Source organism: Lethenteron reissneri, chromosome 65 (assembly GCF_015708825.2).
Source record: "Lethenteron reissneri isolate LAM-NWPU_2019-01 chromosome 65, ASM1570882v1, whole genome shotgun sequence".
Classification (NCBI taxonomy): Eukaryota; Metazoa; Chordata; class Hyperoartia; order Petromyzontiformes; family Petromyzontidae; genus Lethenteron; species Lethenteron reissneri.
Window position 1 is genome coordinate 13,377,478 of NC_083843.1, and position 22,098 is coordinate 13,399,575.

At 51.6% G+C, this 22,098-nt stretch overlaps 1 protein-coding gene across 1 annotated transcript; it reads left to right on the forward strand.

The window, feature by feature from the left end:
* The first annotated feature begins 534 nt into the window (after positions 1 to 534).
* LOC133359487 (zinc finger protein 454-like) lies at positions 535 to 20,629 on the forward strand. Its single transcript, XM_061577903.1, has 8 exons — positions 535 to 735; positions 843 to 978; positions 5,684 to 5,842; positions 9,856 to 9,932; positions 11,250 to 11,445; positions 12,285 to 12,368; positions 14,356 to 14,556; positions 19,110 to 20,629. Exons 2-8 carry the CDS (start codon positions 858 to 860, stop codon positions 19,802 to 19,804), a joined length of 1,533 nt encoding a protein of 510 aa, XP_061433887.1. The 5' UTR covers positions 535 to 735; positions 843 to 857; the 3' UTR covers positions 19,805 to 20,629.
* The last annotated feature ends 1,469 nt before the right edge of the window (positions 20,630 to 22,098 follow it).

A 22,098-nucleotide genomic window follows, 5' to 3' on the forward strand; every position in this document is an offset into this window, starting at 1 on the left:
CTCTGTCTCCCTGTGACTCTGTCTCAGTGTGACTCTGTCTCCCTGTGACTCTGTCTCCCTGTGACTCTGTCTCCCTGTGACTCTGTCTCCGTGTGACTCTGTCTCCCTGTGACTCTGTCTCCGTGTGACTCTGTCTCAGTGTGACTCTGTCTCCTGTGACTCTGTCTCCGGTGACTCTGTCTCCCTGGACTCTGTCTCCGTGTGACTCTGTCTCAGTGTGACTCTGTCTCCCTGTGACTCTGTCTCAGTGTGACTCTGTCTCCCTGTGACTCTGTCTCCGTGTGACTCTGTCTCCCTGTGACTCTGTCTCCGTGTGACTCTGTCTCCGTGTGACTCTGTCTCCCTGTGACTCTGTCTCCGTGTGACTCTGTCTCAGTGTGACTCTGTCTCCCTGTGACTCTGTCTCCGTGTGACTCCATCTCCGTGACTGCGTCTGACCGTCGTCCGCGTCTCGTCCCTCCGTGTCTCTGCGCCTCAGCAGCAGCAGGTAGAGGTAACTTTACCTCATCTGAGGTAAAGTTACCTCAGGTGAAGTAAAGTTACTTCTATCTGAGGTAAATTTACCTCACCTGAGGTAAAGTTATCTCATCTGAGGTAAATTTACCTCACCTGAGGTAAAGTTATCTCATCTGAGGTAAATTTACCTCTCTCTGAGGTAAGGTTATTTCACCTGAGGTAAAGTTTCCTCCCCTGAAGTAAAGTTATTTCACCTGAAGTAAAGTTACCTCCCCTGAGGTAAAGTTACCTCTACCTGAGATAAAGTTATCCGTGTGACTCCATCTCCGTGACTGCGTCTGACCGTCGTCCGCGTCTCGTCCCTCCGTGTCTCTGCGCCTCAGCAGCAGCAGCAGCAGGAGATGGGCGACTTCCGAGACATCAGAGGCTTCTTCACCAAGGCCGAGTGGAGCGATCTGGCCGAGTGCGAGAAGCGGCGCTACAGGAACATCAAGCAGAACCACGCCGTCCTGCTGAACCTCGGTGGGTACGGCAGGCCGAGCCTCTTCGCAACTAAACTAATTGTCGCAGTGATTATAATGATGAGACCAAGACGTCGTAGCAGAGTGGCATGCATGGGGCGCCATGGTGGCGAGATGTTAACTAACTCGCCTGGTCTACATGAGGTCGTGGGTTCGATCCCGACCCTGACGATGCCTGTCATATATCTGGAGTCTGCGTGTGTCTCTTCCCGGTGAGATGTTAACTCCCTCGCCTGGTCTAGAGGAGGTCGTGGGTTCGATGGCGACCCTGACGATGCCTGTCATATATCTGGAGTCTGCGTGTGTCTCTTCCCGGTGAGATGTTAACTACCTCGCCTGGTCTACAGGAGGTCGTGGGTTCGATGGCGACCCTGACGATGCCTGTCATATATCTGGAGTCTGCGTGTGTCTCTCCCCGGTGAGATGTTAACTACCTCTCATGGTCTACAGGAGGTCGTGGGTTAGATCCCGGTCCTCCGGGTTTTTGCTCCACTTGTAGCATCAACATCACGCGTTTAGAGTATTTGTCTGCTGCTATAAATGTCCACGTGGTAAGCCACTTGGTTGAGCTGTCATTTGTGGCAGCCAGGTCGCTTCTGAAGAAGGAGCCAATAGCTCAGTGGACTTCACCTGGTGAAGTAAAAATAGATTTAGTTTTAGTTTAATGATTTGTTTACCTTTACTCTACTTTGCACGCCTATCGTGTTTGTGTTTTGTGTTGTAACTTTCTGACCCCGTGCCCCCTATGGGACATCTATGAAAAAGAGCTTCATAGCTCATCGGATTCATAATTCTAGTCACGTAGGTAAAAAATAAAATTAAAATTAATCAAAGTAAAATTAAAATTTATAAAAGTACTTTTATTAATTTAAATTGTATTTTTTACCTACGGATTCATAATGTTGGAGAGTAAACCCACAACATTTACAAAAATAGTTTATTTTGACTTAAAACTTTCGTGACTGCAGGAATTCATATTCTTTGGTTCTTTCGATAAAGTGACGTAGATAGAAAAACTAAAATAAAAATAAAGTGAATAGTAAAAATGATAAAGCACTCATGTATAATCAAAACTTTAGAGTTATAAATTAGTCTTCTTGGTTCTTTCGGTAAAGTCACATAGAAGGGAAAAAAAACATAAAATACAATTATTAAAATACAATTTTAATGTTTTCTTTTTAATATTTTATTATTTCCCTTCTACGTGACTTTACCGAAAGAACCAAGAAGATGAATCCCTGCAGTCACGAAAGCTTTAAATTGAAATGTATACATTAGTGTTTTTTTATGGAGCAGTCTAATTAGTGTCTTATTTTTATAATTTTTTATTCACTTAATTTGTATCATTTGAACTGCCTCTATTGGGAGGGTTTCCACATAACCATGAGATCTTTTAACAATCTCCGTGACAAGAAAGTTCATCTGATCGAGTCACTCACATTTCTGAAGAGATGCCGTGACTCTAACGTAATACCGATCTCATTGACACTGATTTCTGCTGCAGTCACATCTTCCAATGCCAGACGAATTTTGTTCAGGGCGAGCTTGGCCCTGATCTCAGAGAGAATTAGACTGCTCCATACTGAACTAGATCATGTAGACAAGACACTCTTGAAATCACACTTAACATTGACGGGAAAAATGTCGACATCTGATTGGGAACATGTAGATAACATGACCGCTTAATCAGCCACTACAATGTCAGCGAAATGTAAAGATCTGATTTTCGAGTTCAACCTCCTTTCTAACAAGAAACCAGATCCACACGTTAAAAGGTTAGACGTTGACAAGGTTGTTATTAATCTGAGTAATAGCCCAATGTGCGATGGTCTAAAGTCGGTTTTGGCTAAAGGGTTGAACTTCTCAGTCACCCCCAAACACATTCCAGTGGATGACGTTATTGCCCAGGTCGATGTCGCTCTTAAGGGTTTGGGGCGCATCGCTGCAGACGTTACAAGATCTGAAATTGCTGCAACCCTCAAAAGCGCTAAGATACCAGTCAGCAACATCAGTGAGGATGAACGTTTTTGTGGTTTTTGATTATTTTTATTCACTTTATTTTTCTATCTACGTGACTTTGCCGAAAGAACCAAAGAATATTTACAAAAAAATGTATTTTGTGTGTGTGTAATTTGTTTACCTTTTCTATACTTTGCACTCCTATCGTGTTTACTGTATTGCTTGGGGTTATTGTAGCAGCCAAATAATATAAATGAACGTAGTAGCGGTACACCGTTGCGCTGTATGAAATAATCATCACATTTTTGGCAAAAGTTATTTATTTCCTCGTGATTCGAGACCCCAGACAAGGATATTTTGGGGTGGTGGTGGTGCGTCAAAATCAGTTGTCGTGATGCCAAAGCGGTGGGAAGACGGAACGTGACATGAGCAGCACTGAACACGAAGCTTCGCAGTCTGTTGCCGTACAGCGGCGCCCAGTCTGATGACGATCGGCTGCTCCGTGCTCCAGTGGCAAGATTGGACTCCTCGTGCCCCTAGAGACTCGGTCGGACGGTGCCTCGATACGACTCGTGGTGTCGCCACCGCACGTTCGGAATGGGGGACGCGGCTGCTGAATCTGAGTGCAACTTCTGATGGAGAGTCCTGCAGCTCACTCAAGGGGCAACGGCGACATCATCGGGACTATGAAAAATAAGAATCGGTTTTACTCTTTATGGGAATGAAACAGGAGGTGTTAAGATGTTCAAACACCAGATAGATTATAGCTTTTGCAAGGAATCAGGTTACTGCATTAACCACGCGTACTGAACATGCAAACAAACACTCTCTGATAACATTTAATCATTGTCTTTGATACTGATTGGTCTACCCCAGAGACAGTCTTCTTCATGGCCTAGTCTCACCAGTGTCAGACCAGAGAACAACACCAAAAGGCGACCAGTACAAAGACAATGCAGTGCCAAGATCATTTATAGCTCGGGGTGAGTAGCTATATCATTGGACCTTTTTGCCAGAATCAAAGTATAAAAAATAGGAATCGGTTTTACCCTTTCTGGCAATAAAACAGGAGCTGTTAAGATGTTCACACACCAAATAGATGATTCCTTTTTGCAAGGAATCAAGTTACTGCATTAACCATGCGTACTTGTGTTGAACACGCAAACAAATGTTGAGGTCGCTAGCCCCCGAGATCCCTCCCTCGATAATGCTAACCGCCGGGCTAACATCATCAATCGCCCCCCCCGCTGCTAAGCGAACCGCTGCTAGGTTCCTCACCCATGGTGTGGGAGCCGTCGCCCGAGGATTCCCCTCCACCGCGGGTCCGCGTAGTAGGCATGGTTGGATACCGCGTAGTTTTATGTCCCCCTTTACGCTACCACGATACCTCCCTTTCCTAATCGCGTACCTGCGACCCACACGGAGCGAACGTACGCACACACACACACACCGCTCCGTGCACTCCAACTCCACACTGACTACTCGCGTTATGATCGTGCACCTGTATCACACGCGGAGTGAACACACGCGACACCCACTCTCGCACCGCTCTGCGCAGCGCTCCCCCGAGGCGAGCCGCAGCACTACAGAATCACCGCGCACACACGCTCCCCGCGCGCTCAGCTCCGCGCAGCGCTCACTCACGTGGCGAATCACCGTGCACACAGCGCACCCACATGCTCACACTGCTCGACCAGATCACGCGAGACCACGCTTCGCTATTAATGATTTATTATCTGATACCTGGCAATTTAATGTTAAATCAGTGAGTCGACGAGGCTGGCCTACGCTGATACCTTTATACCTATTCCCGATTTATCTGCTATGATTCCAATTCACCTTCTTACTCTCTGTTGGATGCCCACGGCGGTTCGTTGATCACGTACTCGCAGCGTGCCTCGATGCGTCTCACGGACGTTCGGGTCGCTGGACTGGAGAGCGTCCTGTTGCCTGGCGCTGGAGAGAGAGAGCGATTTCCCCTTTGCGCCCCCGTATTTATCCTCCCTACCTCACAGGGATGCTGCGCTGAACAATGGGCTCGTGCACCCCAAGCCCGCGCACGGCGGTTCCGGGCGCTTTTGATCTGCTAATCAGTGAGCTGCGTTGGCGGCGTACATCCTAATTACTCCCTTACCCTGCGCGCTCAAGCGTAATTATGCCGTCCCTCCGCTGCCGGTGCGGGGGTGCCTGATTATGCAGTTCAGATGCGCTGCGTGTTTTCTAATGATGCTCCTCCATTACAATGCTTATTCCCTCTGCCTGCCCCGTCGATACTGGCGTGTGTGGGGGGAAAATGCGCCTCCACCGCGGTGGCCGAATGCCCCACGCCGCGACCACACCATATTAAGGCTGGTCGCAGCGCCGCGGCGCAACGTAGCACGGGGGAGGTCGTCCAATTCCCTGATCGCCGGAAACCGTGAGAGTTAACCCCGATAAGAGTTTCTCGGATAAAAACCGGTCGGCCAGGTAACCTCCCCTTCCAGCTTATGGGTGGGGGAAAATGCGTGCGGGTGTGTTCATGTGAGGTGAGGTGAGGGGGAAGCGGGGTTGGCTCCGTTGCTTGGTGGTGGCGAGGTCGGGGATTTGGGCGCCTGTCGAACGGCTTCGTGGCGGCGGCATCACACAAACACGCTCTGATAGTAATCACATCGTCAGGACTGTGTTACGAGGACCCGGTGTGTTGCTATGCTGCACGGGTGTACTGCCAATACGTACAAATAACAATGACCGACTGCCTCCTTGCGCAGGGATGAACCCGGCCCAGCCCGAGTTCATGCGCGCACGCGGCAAGCGCAGGGCGAGGGGGAATGGAGCGGAGTGCGGGCGGTCGAGCGACTCCGACGAGGAGTGGACGGGGAGGAGGAAGAGGAAGGAGGTGGCGATGCACGGAGGACGAAGAGGCAAACGTAAAAGGGCGCTTGCAGACCGTGCAGAGACCCCCTGTAGACTCACACAGAGACCCCCTGTAGACTCACACAGAGACCCCCTGTAGACTCACACAGAGATCCCCTGTAGACTCGCTTGATGAAGCTGGTTGTAATCACCAGTGGAACATCACAGTACCATTCTCGAATTGTGAATTTTGTGGGTTTACTGTCCAACACACAACCGGTTAGTGCTGAACTAGTAACTAATTGGCACGTTTTGTTTACCTGACAAACCTTACGGATTGGCTGCGTCGGGTGGTGACGGGTTTAACGACACATTCATATTTACGCGATATAACCCAAAAAATTAATAATATTGGTCGCGAAATCCTACATGTTAAACTGGTTAGCAGTCTGCGCTATGAACCTGGCGACCCGGGTTCGATTTCTGCTCACGGTCAACACCAGTGACGATTATCTAAACTGGTCCTGGGCCTCCCCTAGGTCAACTCACCTTCAAATTAGTACCTGGTACAGTGTGTAAACATCGCCACTGGGGAGACAAAGGCGGTCGGGCGTGGTGCTGGCCACCGACCCCCTCGTGTACCGTTCTGGCTCACTAACAGCACTTGCCCCTACAGTCTGCTAAGGCTATACGGGGGATATTTGTCTTTGCATATGTTCATGCGTGTCCGCGTGTTCACACGTGTGTGCGTGTGTTCACGGGTATCCATGTGTTCACACACATGGACACGTGCGTGCGTGTGTTTGCGGGTGTTCACGTGTGTGCGTGTGTTCTTCTTATGAACAAAAGAATGAAGGGGGCTTGGGAGCGTGGCGATGAGGTGTGGGAAGCTGTAAGGCCCAGGCTACTTTGGGCTCGCCTTCCCATCAACAGGAGGCGAGGAGTGGTGGTCGTGGTTACTTATGCCCCCACCGAAGACGAACATCCGTGGAGGGATGCAGGCAAAGCCGATGATTCAGATGCCTTCTATGACCTCCTGTCACAGGTACTGGCTAAAGTGGCCACTCGGGATAGAGTCATCTTGTTGGGTGACTTCAATGCCCGAGTTGGTCATGATACTGGCACCTGGTCTGGAGTGATTGGAGGGCATGGGCCAGATCAGTTCAATAACAACGGTAGGAGGCTGCTAGATTTTTGTGCAGCCCATGGGCTTGTAATTACCAACACGCTCTTCCGACATCGGCGCATCCACACAACATCATGGATGCATGCCGGGTCCAAGCAAGAACATCTGCTGGACTACATAGTGATGGACCAGCGGATGCGAACCCATGTCTTTGACACCAGGACCTACTGTACCGTGGAGCTGATCTGCCCTCTGACCATCGACTAGTCATCTGTAAGATGCGCCTGCCATTCTTCCACTCTGGTGGTGGGTGTACACCCAGGACCCCATTCCAACCTAAAGTGGCCTGGTTTTAGTTAGCTGATGAAAGTTGCAAGTGAGAATTTCATCATCGCTTGCGGCTGGGGTTGTGGCATCATCCCCCAGTCTTCCTGATGTCGAGGGTAAATGGGCGAGGTTTAGGACTGTGACTCATGCAGCTGCAATGGCTGCTTTGGGTACGCGTTCCAGAACTCCCCAGAGACCCTGGCTGACAGAGGAGGTGTTCAGGATAGTTGAGAAAAAAGTGACAGGCCCACTCTCATCGGCTCCAGCATCCCACGTCAGACAATGAGGAGGCTTACCGCAACCTTCGCTCGGAGGGTTGAAGAGCCGTAAGGCGCTGCAAGGATGGGTGGTGGTCACGGGTTGCTGAGGAGATGGAGTCTGCCTCAGTGGCCCACGATCACAAATCACTATTTAACTCCATCAAAAAAGTAACCTCCAGCGCCACACCGATTACCATCATTAGGGGAAAAAACGGTGATCCAATCTCCGACCCCCAGGAACAGGTTTGCAGATTTGCTGAGCATTTCTGTGAGGTCCTGGGGGAGGGGAAATCCCTCAGCCAGGAAAACATCATGGCACAAAGTGGGGATGACCCTGCTGAGGCTGTGGTGCCTCAAATATTGGAAGAAGTCACCCTCTGTGAGTGGCTGGCTGAGATGCCATCTGTTGAGGAAGTACTGAAGGCGATCCGGAGTCTGAGACCAGGAAAGGCACCGGGCAGAGATGATCTCCCAAGCGAAATGATGAGGGAGGGTGGCGTTTGTGCACAGACTGCCCTATATGACATCATAACAACAGTCTGGACCACTGGACGGGTACCGCAGAATTGGAAGGATGCCCTGGTGGTCCCCCTCTTTAAGAAGGGGGACCGTACAGACTGTAACAACTACAAGGGCATCTCACTCCTCAGTGTGCCGGGAAAGGTGCTGGCAAGGATTATTCAACATCGCCTTGCTAGGCACGCTGAGGAGAGGCTTGCGGATCCCCAATGCGGTTTCAGGAAAGGGCGGTCCTGCACAGATGCCATATTTTCTGTCCGTCTGCTACAGCAGAGGTGTAGGGAATTCCAACAAGACCTACATCTCTGCTTTATTGACCTGGTCAAGGCCTATGACACCATCAGTAGGCCTGGGCTCTGGGTTGTTCTTCGTGCTTTCGGAGTCCCTGACCCTCTGCTCACGATCATTAAGGACCTTAATGATGGTGAGCGGGCCCGGGTAAAACTACGTAGCCGGGAGTCGGAGCCATTCCCTGTACACCTTGGGGTGTGACAGGGATGTCCTCTGGCTCCCACATTATTTAACATCAATTTTGACCACGTAGTTCGTGAAGCCTTCAATAGCTGTACCGAGGGAATTTCCATTTGGTAGATATAATGGGAGGCTGATCGATGCCTGGGTGCGATCAAGGGATGGCTCCCTATTGGTCAACCACGTTATGTATGCCGATGATGTAGTAATAGCTGCTCATTCAGAGGAGGAGTTGGAGACGCTGCTGCTGAGACTGGAGAATGCCACTAGGAGGTGGGGCCTTACCATCAGCCCCACCAAAAACTAAGCACCTGCCTGGGTATTTTGTACCATTGGACACTCCACCCATACAACTCACTCCCAATCAGTGATGGGGCAGTTGTGGAGAGAGTGGAGAGTTTCCCATACCTGGGCAGTGTGCTTATGACCGGCTCCAGTTTAACAGCAGAGGTCTCACTCCGAATCAGTCAAGCGGCAATATATTTTCATCGGTTGCGTAACGCTGTGTGGAAGCTACCTGGTCTGTCACTCCGCACGAAGCTTCAGGTTTTCTCGGCCACAGTCATTCCCTTCCTTCTCTACGCTTGCAAAACGTGGACCCCCCTAATGGAGCATCTTCGCTGGTTAGAAACATTTAGGCTGGCCTGCCTACGATCCATCCTGGGTTTTACCAGGCTGGATTGTGTGAGGAGCTCACAAATCCTTGAAAGATCTGGGCAAAGTCCCATCGGTGAGCTCCTCCGGCAGGCAAGGCTGCATTGGCTGGGTCATGTAGCCCGCATGCCCAGCCACTGCATGCCTAAACAGCTTTTGTTCGGCCGGATCGAGGGGGCTAAACAGGCGTGACACGGGCTAGAGAAGAGATGGAGTGATGTGGTACAGGAGGACATGGAGCTGAGTGGACTTGCCAAGGACTGGTACCAGCGGTGTCAAGATCGGGCTCTGTGGAGGAGGCTCGTGAAGGACGCCCTCCAACAACAACGGAGGGCGGAGGAGCGACGCTCACAACAATGAGCGGAGCGCCGGGTGGCAAAAGCACAGCAAGTTGCACAGTAGGGGGCACAGGTGGTGCATCAGCCATTCATCTCGGTCATCTTAGTCAATCGACCCGTGGCGCCTAGGTCTGCCCCGTGACCTCCTGCCAGCGGGCGTTCTACACTTCACGTGGCCTCAAGGTGCACATGGCCTGGCACAAACGTCGTGGTGATGTCACCGCCAATTAGTGGCGAATGGCTGTTGTTGTTGCGTGTGTTCACGTGCGTGCGCGTGTTCACGTGTGTGTGTTCACGTGTTTGTGCGTGTGTTCACGTGCGCGAGTGTGTTCACGTGCGTGAGTGTGTTCACGTGTGTGTGTGTGTTTACGTGTGTGCGTGTGTTCACGCAGGAGGAGGCAAGGGGGCTGCTTCACGCTGGGCCACCGTGGGAGAGTGGCACGCGAGGGCAGCTCCCAGCAAGCGCAAGGTCTCTGTGCACAGCGCACGGCACTCCTCTCGTTACAGCTGCTGCTGCTGTTGTTGTCTTTAGTTTGTTGTCCTTCCCCCTCACCTCCCATTAACGAGGATGGCTACGTACGGTGCCAAATAAATTCAACGTACATACATACTACTAAACACTGCTATATCAGGGACGTGCGGTCAGGGGAGGCAGGCGAGGCAGAGTCTCGCCTGTCATATACTCCAATGAAAATAGCTGTTACGAAAAGTAAAAAGAAATGTTCCACTGATCCGTGTTATAAATGTAATTTCTGTATAATTCCAATCATTACAGAGAAATAGGAACAGGCACGCGCTTATCGCTGCCTCACGTACAGACGAGACGTACGCCATGATACACTACTATACACTACACTATTCATGACTAAATACTACACGACACACTACACCATGATACACTACTATACACTACACTATACACTAATATACACTACATTACTATACACTAAACACCTAACGTACACACACACAACACGTACACACGAGATGTTCGCCACTCCTCTCTAGGATCCGAGGTGATAGAACAGAACCTGAGAAGGGCGTAGACAAGCGTAGACACCGTGACCACGGTGACAATGACCACTGGGTTTGCAACGCGCGCAGACTCCACGAGACGGGCAGACGTCGATGTCCCATCGCAGACTCGGAGGTTACGGAGCTCAGAGTCACGGTTCACTGAGCTACAGAGTCGCTCTTTTTTTCACAAGCGGTACCCGGCTATCACAACTCATAGCTCAACGAAGCGGCTGATATCATCATCACGTGGATATTTCTAGCGGGAGTCAAATACTCTAAAACGAGCGATCCGGATTCTCAATGTGACGGGAAAAACCGAAGGACCCAGAGAAAAATCCACGCAGCGACCACCACATCAGGGTCAGGATCGAACACATGACCTCCTGCGTACCAGGCGAGGTAGTTAACATCTCCTAGCTACCATGCCCCCTCTGCATGGCACTCTGGTACAACGTCTGGGCTTATTATTATAATTAGTTTATTCATTAGTTTAGTTGTGAAGAGGCTTGGCCTGCCATACCCACCGAGGTTCAGCATGACGGCATGGTTCTGCTTGATGTATGGAATCAGATTTACAGAATCAGAATATCAGAATTAGAATATGTATTGTACTGGAGGAATCCGATGAGGTGTCAGGGTCGAGATCGAACCCGCGACCTCCTGCGTACCAGGCGAGGGAGTTAACATCTCCTAGCCACCGCTGGTCACCGCACCAACTCCGCCCCCCACACCCCCTCCGCCCCCTCACCCCACCGCCCCCTCCGCTCAGACTAAAGCGGAAGCCCTGGAGTACGTGTGGAGCATCTTGCAGGGCGTGGAGGAGGAGGAGCAGCAGCAGGAGGAGGAGTTCAGGGGATTTGAGCTGAGGGAGGTGCACAAGGCCAGGATGGCGATGTTCAGGCTGGAGCGCAGAGCCACCGCCTGCAAGGAGGCCCTGAGGGTGGCGCTCCAGAGGATACGTGGAGGTGCGTAGCCTGCAGCGGTGATTTCTATTCACACCAGAACTCCACACTCCCCTCTATTCCCACCGGAACTCCACACTCCCATCTATTCTCACCGGAACTCCACACTCCCCTCTATTCTCACCAGAACTCCACACTCCCCTCTATTCTCACTGGAACGTCACACTCCCTGCTATTCCCACCAGAACTCCACACTCCCCTCTATTCTCACCAGAACTCCACACTCCCCTCTATCCTCACCGGAACTCCGCACTCTTCTGTGGCTGCTGATGGAAGTCGCCACTGCTGTTGATGCTACTGCTACATGTGCTCCTGTCAGTGCTGCTGCTGGTACTGATGCAGCCTATAAACTAAGCGATGTTTCTTTTACCAGGGTAAGCCGCACTGAGCTGTGTAGATGTTTTTCAGAAGCGACCTGGCTATCACAAATGAGAGCTCAACGAAGTGACTTGTCATCATCATCATTACGTGGACATTTACAGCAGCCAAATACTCTCAACACGTGACGTTGATTCTAAATGTCGAGGGGAAAAACCGGAGGACCCGGAGAAAAATCCACGCAACCACGGGGAGGTACAACATGCAAACTCCAAATATACAGCGTGGGTCGTCAGGGTCGGGATCGCACCCACGACCTCCTGTATTCCAGGCGAGGGAGTTAACATCTCGCCACAGAGGAGAGAGAGACACGCAGACTCCAAATATACAGCAGGCTTCGTCAGGGTCGGGATGGAATCTGCGACCTCCCGTATACCAGGAGAGGTAGTCAACATCTCGCCGTGTTTGCCTGCAGGCTCCTCCGTGCCGCCGGCCTCCGCCCAGGCTGTGGCGGTGTCGCGCAGCGCTCGCTCTCGCTACGGCCTGCGCCCCGCGCGAGAGGAAAGTCTACACAGAGGTGGAGGAGCCCCAGGACGACGACTTCTTCTGTGAGACCCCCTGCTCCCTCTCACTCTCTCTCTCACTTTCTCACTCTCTCTCTCACACTGTCACTTTCTCACACTCTCTCTCTCACTGTCACTTTCTCACACTCTCTCTCTCACTGTCACTTTCTCACACTCTCTCTCACACTGTCACTTTCTCACTCTCTCTCTCTCACCAGAACAGCACACACAGAGACCAGAACCACTACACACAGAAACCAGAAACCACTGCACACAGAGACCAGAACCACCACACACAGAGACCAGAACCACCACACACAGAGACCAGAACCACCACACACAGAGACCAGAACCACCACACACAGAGACCAGAACCACTACACACAGAAACCAGAACCACTACACACAGAGACCAGAACCACTACACACAGAGACCAGAACCACCACACACAGAGACCAGAACCACCACACACAGAGACCAGAACCACTACACACAGAAACCAGAACCATTGCACACCAGATACCAGAACCACCACACACAGAGACCAGAACCACTACACACAGAAAACCAGAACCACTACACACCAGAGACCAGAACCACCACACACAGAGACCAGAACCACTACACACAGAGACCAGAACCACCACACACAGAGACCAGAACCACCACACACAGAGGACCAGAACCACTACACACAGAAACCAGAAACCACTGCACACAGAGACCAGAACCACCACACACAGCGACCAGAACCACCACACAAGAGACCAGAACCACCACACACAGAGACCAGAACCCACTACACACAGAAACCAGAACCACTACACACAGAGACCATAAACACCACACACAGAGACCAGAACCACTACACACAGAGACCAGAACCACCACACACAGAGACCAGAACCACCACACACAGAGACCAGAACCACTACACACAGAAACCAGAACCATTGCACACAGATACCAGAACCACCACACACAGAGACCAGAACCACCACACACAGAGACCAGAACCACCACACACAGAGACCAGAACCACTACACACAGAAACCAGAACCACTACACACAGAGACCAGAACCACCACACACAGAGACCAGAACCACCACACACAGAGACCAGAACCACCACACACAGAGACCAGAACCACTACACACAGAAACCAGAACCATTGCACACAGATACCAGAACCACCACACACAGAGACCAGAACCACCACACACAGAGACCAGAACCACTACACACAGGAAACCAGAACCACTACACACAGAGACCAGAACCAACCACACACAGAGACCAGAACCACTACACACAGAGACCAGAACCACCACACACAGAGACCAGAACCACCACACACAGAGACCAGAACCACTACACACAGAAACCAGAACCACTGCACACAGAGACCAGAACCACTACACTCAGAGGACAGAAACACACACACACAGACCAGAACCACCACACACAGAGACCAAGACCACCACACACAGAGACCAGAACCACCACCACACAGAGACCAGAACCACCAACACAGAGGACCAGAACCCACTACACTCAGAGACCAGAACCACCACACACAGAGACCAGACCACCAACACAGAGACCAGACCACCACACACATGAGACCAGAACCATCCACACACAGGAGACCAGAACCCCCACACACAGAGACCAGAACCACCACACCAAGAAGAGACCAGAACCACTACACACAGAGTACCAGGACCACCACACACAGAGACCAAACCACTACACACAGAGGACCAGAAACCACTACACACAGAAACCCAGACCACCACCACACAGAGACCCTGGGCCTCCCCGTTGTCGACTCGGCATCAAAAATGAGCACCCGGTCCGGAGCGTGGTTCCCAGCCACACCCACCCCCACGTAGCCGCCCCAGTGCCGGCCCTTAATAGGCGCTCGCTACGGCGCCCACCCCGCCCCCGCGTCTGCCCGCGCAGGTTCGTCAACTGCGCGAGGAATGAGCAGGAGCAGAACCTGGTGGCCTTCCAGCACCGGGGGCAGATTTACTACCGCACGTTCCGTGCCGTGGGCCCGGCTCTGAGCTGCTGGTCTGGTACGGCGAGGAGTTCGCCCAGGAGCTGGGCATCGCCTGCGAGGCCGGGCCCTCGCGACGCCGCAGCAGGAGCAGCAGCAACGAGATGGCTCCCAGGGCCACCGCCAGAGACCTGCAGCCCGTGCAGCCTCCACCAAGCGAGGAACACTGTGAGCACCGCTCACCAGAGACTCGCCACTGCTCACCAGACTATAGCCACCACTCACCAGAGATGATAGCCACCACTCACCAGATATGATTGCCACCACTCACCAGAGATTATAGCCACCACTCACCAGAGATGATAGCCACCACTCACCAGAGACGATAGCCACCACTCACCACAGATTATAGCCACCACTCACCAGAGATGATAGCCACCACACACCAGAGATTATAGCCACCACTCACCAGAGATGATTGCCACCACTCACCAGAGATTGATAGCCAACCCACTCACCAGAGATGATAGCCACACTCCCCAGAGATGATAGCCACCCACTCACCAGAGATTATAGCCACCACTCACCAGAGATGATAGCCACCACTCACCAGAGATGATAGCCACCACTCACCAGAGATTATAGCCACCACTCACCAGAGATGATAGCCACCACTCACCAGAGACGATAGCCACCACTCACCAGAGATTATAGCCACCCACTCACCAGAGATGATAGCCACCACACACCAGAGATGATAGCCACCACTCACCAGAGATGATTGCCACCACTCACCAGAGATGACAGCCACCACTCACAGATATGATAGCCACCACTCACCAGAGATGATAGCCACCAACTCACCAGAGATGATAGCCACCACTCACCAGAGATGATAGCCACCACTCACCAGAGATGATAGCCACCACTCACCAGTGATGATAGCCACCACTCACCAGAGATGATAGCCACCGCTCACCAGAGATGATAGCCACCACTCACCAGAGAGGATAGCCACCACTCACCAGGATGATAGCCACCACTCACCAGAGATGATAGCCACCACTCACCAGAGATGATAGCCACCACCACCAGTGATATAGCCAGATGATAGCCACCACTCACCAGAATGATAGCCACCACTCACCAGAGATGATAGCCACCACTCACCAGAGATGATAGCCACCACTCACCAGAGATGATAGCCACCACTCACCAGGATGATAGCCACCACTCACCAGAGATGATAGCCACCACTCACCAGATTAGCCACCACTCACCAGAGATGATAGCCACCACTCACCAGAGATGATAGCCACTGCTCACCAGACTATAGCCACCACTCACCAGAGATGATAGCCACCACTCACCAGAGATGATAGCCACCACTCACCAGAGATGATAGCCACCACTCACCAGAGATGATAGCCCCACTCACCAGAGATGATAGCCACCACTCACCAGAGATGATAGCACCACTCACTAGAGATGATAGCCACCACTCACCAGAGATGATAACCACCGCTCACCAGAGACGATAGCCACCACTCAACAGAGATGATAGCCACTTGCTCACCAAAGATAATAGCCACCACTCCCAATAGATGATAGCATCCACTCACCAGAGATGATAGCCACCACTCACCAGAGATGATAGCCACCACTCAACAGAGATGATAGCCACTGCTCACCAAAGATAATAGCCACCACTCCCCATAGATGATAGCATCCACTCACCAGAGATGATAGCCACCACTCACCAGAGACGATAGCCACCACTCACCAGAGATGATAGCCACCACTCAACAGAGATGATAGCCACTGCTCACCAAAGATAATAGCCACCACTCCCCATAGATGATAGCCACCACTCACCAGAGATGATAGCCACCACTCACCAGAGATGATAGCCACCACTCACCAGAGATATAGCCACCACTCACCAGAGATGATAGGCCACCACTCAACAGAGATGATAGCCACTGCTCACCAAGATAATAGCCACCACTCCCCATAGATGATAGCATCCACTCACCAGAGATGATAGCCACCACTCACCAGCGATGATAGCCTCCACTCACCAGAGATGATAGCCACCACTCACCAGAGATGATAGCCACCACTCACCAGAGATGATAGCCACCACTCACCAGAGATGATAGCCACCACTCACCAGAGATGATAGCCACCACTCACCAGAGATGATAGCCACTGCTCACCAGACTATAGCCACCACTCACCAGAGATGATAGCCACCACTCACCAGAGATGATAGGCACCACTCACTAGAGATGATAGCCACCACTCACCAGAGATGATAACCACCGCTCACCAGAGACGATAGCCACCACTCACTAGAGATGATAGCCACCACTCACCAGAGATGATAGGCACCACTCACTAGAGATGATAGCCACCACTCACCAGAGATGATAACCACCGCTCACCAGAGACGATAGCCACCACTCAACAGAGATGATAGCCACTGCTCACCAAAGATAATAGCCACCACTCCCCATAGATGATAGCATCCACTCACCAGAGATGATAGACACCACTCACCAGAGATGATAGCCACCACTCAACAGAGATGATAGCCACTGCTCACCAAAGATAATAGCCACCACTCCCCATAGATGATAGCATCCACTCACCAGAGATGATAGCCACCACTCACCAGAGATGATAGCCACCACTCACCAGAGATGATAGCCACCACTCACCAGAGACGATAGCCACCACTCACTAGAGATGATAGCCACCACTCAACAGAGATGATAGCCACTGCTCACCAAAGATAATAGCCACCACTCCCCATAGATGATAGCCACCACTCACCAGAGATGATAGCCACCACTCACCAGAGATGATAGCCACCACTCACCAGAGATGATAGCCACCACTCACCAGAGATGATAGCCACTGCTCACCAGACTATAGCCACCACTCACCAGAGATGATAGCCACCACTCACCAGAGATGATAGGCACCACTCACTAGAGATGATAGCCACCACTCACCAGAGATGATAACCACCGCTCACCAGAGACGATAGCCACCACTCACTAGAGATGATAGCCACCACTCACCAGAGATGATAGGCACCACTCACTAGAGATGATAGCCACCACTCACCAGAGATGATAACCACCGCTCACCAGAGACGATAGCCACCACTCAACAGAGATGATAGCCACTGCTCACCAAAGATAATAGCCACCACTCCCCATAGATGATAGCATCCACTCACCAGAGATGATAGACACCACTCACCAGAGATGATAGCCACCACTCAACAGAGATGATAGCCACTGCTCACCAAAGATATAGCCACCACTCCCCATAGATGATAGCACCCGCTCACCAGAGATGACAGCCACCACTCACCAGAGATGATAGCCACCACTCACCAGAGATGATAGCCACCACTCACCAGAGATGATAGCCACCACTCACCAGAGACGATAGCCACCACTCACTAGAGATGATAGCCACCACTCAACAGAGATGATAGCCACTGCTCACCAAAGATAATAGCCACCACTCCCCATAGATGCTAGCATCCACTCACCAGAGATGATAGCCACCACTCACCAGAGATGATAGCCACCACTCAACAGAGATGATAGCCACTGCTCACCAAAGATATTAGCCACCGCTCCCCATAGATGATAGCATCCACTCACCAGAGATGATAGCCACCACTCACCAGAGATGATAGCCACCACTCACCAGAGATGATAGCCACCACTCAACAGAGATGATAGCCACTGCTCACCAAAGATAATAGCCACCACTCCCCATAGATGATAGCATCCACTCACCAGAGATGATAGCCACCACTCACCAGAGATGATAGCCACCACTCACCAGAGATGATAGCCACCACTCACCAGAGATGATAGCCACCACTCACCAGAGATGATAGCCACCACTCACAACAGATGATAGCCACCACTCACCAGAAATGATAGCCACCACTCACCAGAGATGATAGGCACCACCCACACTGATAAGGTGCAAATGAGTAACTGGTGTGGTGTGTAGTAGTAAACATCGCCACTGGGGAGACAAAGGCGGCCATGTGTGGTGCTGGCCACCCTCCCACTCATGTGCCATGCTGGCTTTCATACAGTGAGGGAAAAAAGGATTTGATCCCCTGCTGATTTTGTACGTTTGCCCACTGGCAAAGAAATGACCAGTCTATAATTTTAATGGTAGGTTTATTTGAACCGTGAGAGAAAGAATAACAACAACAAAAAATCCAGAAAAACGCATGTCAAAAATGTTATAAATTGATTTGCATTTTTTTAAAATCAGCAGGGGATCAAACACTTTTTCCCTCACTGTAGGTGCCCGATAACAGCACTTGTCCCAAAAGTATATACAGGCTATATGGGGGTTCTTCGTCTTTGTGTGTATATATAATGGAGCCCACTGCACTACGAACCCGGCCACCTGAGTTCGATTCCCACTCACGGCCAACGTCAGTGGTGAATATTTAGGCCTCCCCTAGGCTGACTCGGCCTCAAATGAGTACCTAGCTTAAACGTGGAAACATCGCCACTGGAGAGACAAAGGCGGCCGGGCCTGGTGTTGGCCACCTACTCCCTCGTGTGCCATGCCGGCCTTCATAGGTACTCGCAAACAGCACTTGCCCAACAGTCTGATATGGCTGTTGGGGACCTTTACCTTTGTATGTACACACACACATGTGCAAGAGTGTTCATGTATCGGTGTTGGTGTGTGCGCGTGTGTCTTGTGCGTCTGGGATGACGCAGGTGGAGTGGGTGTGGAGGTGACAAGGCTGCCGTGTCCTGCCTGCAACCGTCAGTTCATCTGCCGCTCGAGTCTACAGTATCACGTGCAGAGCAGACACCCCACTAAGCCCAGTAACAAAAGTCATCAGTGTGACCAATGTCCATTCAGCACAGACTACAAGTGTAGCTTGAAGATGCACCAGAGAACACACACGGGAGAGAAGCGGTTCAAGTGCACCGTGTGTGAGAAGGCGTTTTCACAACTACCAACTCTTCACAGCCACCAGAGAACACACACGGGAGAGAAGCCGTTCAAGTGCACCGTGTGTGAGAAGGCGTTTTCACAACTACCAAATCTTCACAGCCACCAGAGAACACACACGGGAGAGAAGCCGTTCAAGTGCACCGTGTGTGAGAAGGCATTTGCACATTTACAACATCTTCACAGCCACCAGAGAACACACACGGGAGAGAAGCCGTTCAAGTGCACCGTGTGTGAGAAGGCGTTTGCAGACTCATCACATCTTCACAGCCACCAGAGAACACACACGGGAGAGAAGCCGTTCAAGTGCACCGTGTGTGAGAAGGCGTTTGCAGACCTATCAAATCTTCGCGTGCACCAGAGAACACACACCGGCCAGGATGCATTTTCTCCTTCCCGTGGAAACAGAAAAGTCAGCCATCCTGAGCAAATCGTGCACTGCGCCGAGCTGTGAATTAGTTTTAAACAACAGGCCACGTGATTAGCCGAGGCTGTGCCACCCTTGAAACTGATTTTGAATGTGAACACGGAAACCTACGGATCCTCCTACACCTGACTCACACTCTGTGGGGGGTGGGAGATTAAACCGACCCGGCCACCCCTCGATTGCAAGTGCGGAGTTCTAGGTCCCAACCACTGCACTTCCCTCCCCATCACCTGGGGGTCCCCGTGTGTGTGAGTGTGCAGAGTCCCCCGTGCAGAGCTGCACTGTTGTTACCCTAGAGGGGGGCACCGCAGGGCGATCCACCTACAGACACCCCAGTCTGCACGTCTCCCGCCGGTCTCCATGCGCACCGCGTGCCGTCTCGTAGCCCTGCCCCGTGCGACGTACGTACAGTACTTACAGTACGTACCCATCCAGCGGTAGACTGAACCGCGGCTGATGACGAAGGTGGCATCCGCTCACAAATCTCCGAACACTCAGTCCAGAGGTCGCAACCGGGTACCCGATACCCGTACCCTACGGTCACTGGTGAGTAACTGTCACTCATTTCCCAACGTCTTGTCTCTTCTCACAATTCAAGTTCCTAGAATCAACCCACCCGCGCCTGCAACATGGCTTCACCCCAGAGGTCGCAATCAGGTACCCGATACCGGGTACGGGTACCTGTTTACGACGCTGGTGCGGCCAGGTACGGGTAAGGAATCAAAACCCGTTTGCGACCTCTGACTCAGTACCGTAGCCCCGAGCCATCGCTTGTGCGCTATTCACTTTGCTGCTGAGAGGAAAGCTACGGGGTGGAGGTGGGGGGGTTGCTATGAGAGGACATCTGTGGAACGGCTGGAGATCTGCGAAGAAGAGCTTCATAGCTCATCGGATTCCTGCGGTCTGAAAAAATATTCCGAGAGGGCGTTGGGAGGGGGGGTGTAGGTATGAGTGGGGCATCTGCACTTGGATCACCCTGCGTGTTGTTGCTGCCTCCCCCGTTGAAAATGTTCCCAGCGTGAACTTCACCCTTTGCTGTTGCGACGACGCCGCGTGCCGTGCGTGAACGTCGTCGTCGGAACAACAAAACGCAGTAAAAACTAAAGTAACTTTATCGGTACCGAGGCTCCCACGGCCACGCGGGGCAGGGAGTGTGGCACAGTTTTGGCGCCGGCTAGCGCAGAGTGGCGGCGGTCGTGTCGCTACGCTTCTCTGCGGTGAGCAACGACGTCTTTATAACAACAACAGCAACAGTGCTGCTGTTGCCACTGCTGCGGTGAACGGTGACAGCCACCCCGTGACCTGTGACCCCCACCCCGTGAACGGTGACACTCACCCCGTGAACGGTGACACCCCATGGGTGGAAAAAACCCGATTTTTCCAGCTGCAGGCATCGGGTTTTTTCTTTAACACAATTAAACCCGATTTCGGGGAATTAAAACCTGGTTTAATGAATACGAAACTCTGATAGGCTTAGGCTGCTTCCTCGTCGGTGCTGCTATGGTACTCGGGGCCGTCGGGCACGGGGTAGTCGTAGAATGCGGCGGGCAGGTTGGTCTTAATGAACACGAGCTTCTCCACAATCGTGGGCGCCATTGAGTTCCTTAGCTTGGAATGGATGAAGCCCATCGTTGAGAAGTGCGGTTCTGCAATTAGAACCAATGAAACCGGATTTCTCTCAATCTTAGATGATCGGGTTTAATATAAAAAGACAATTAAACCCGATTGTAAAAACCCGACTGTGCCACCCTTGTGACACCCACCCCGTGAACGGTGACACCCACCCTGTGAACGGTGACACCCATCGACCCTGCAACTCTGCAGACGTCTCGGACGCGGGAAAGGGTTGAGAGATTTTCTGCGTCGTCCCGGTTGCTCGCGTGATGTCGCACGGTGGTGGCGCGCGTTGACTCTTGCACGTTTAAGAAAGTTGAGCGTTAGTTTGTGATTCTGTTTAAAATGATATATATACATACTTAAACTAACAAACATTATCTTGGGATTCTACCAAGTAAGGTCCAACTGGATACGTAGTAGCTCTTTTATCAGACGCGACCACCTGGCCATCACAAATGAAAGCTCAACGAAGTGGCGTATCATTGTGTGGACATTTATAGCGGTCAAATACTCTGATTGCGTGATCTCGATTCTAAATGTCGAGGGGAAAACCGGAGGACCTGGAGAAAAATCCACACGACCACGGGGAGAGAAAGATACACGCAAACTCAAAATATACAGCAGGCGTCTGGGTCGGAATCAAACACACGATCTCCTGTATACCAGGAGAGGTAGTTAAAATCTCAACATGCGTTCAGAGTATT

What these genes read in the sequence shown, in the direction of transcription:
- LOC133359487 (XM_061577903.1), top strand. Translation starts at nt 858, where the DNA reads ATGGGCGACTTCCGAGACATCAGAGGCTTCTTCACCAAGGCCGAGTGG. An exon ending in GCTCCAGAGGATACGTGGAG is followed by an intron (nt 11,446 to 12,284) that starts GTGCGTAGCCTG and finishes GGTGTCGCGCAG; the next exon opens with CGCTCGCTCTCGCTACGGCC. An exon ending in CCAGGACGACGACTTCTTCT is followed by an intron (nt 12,369 to 14,355) that starts GTGAGACCCCCT and finishes CACCGGGGGCAG; the next exon opens with ATTTACTACCGCACGTTCCG.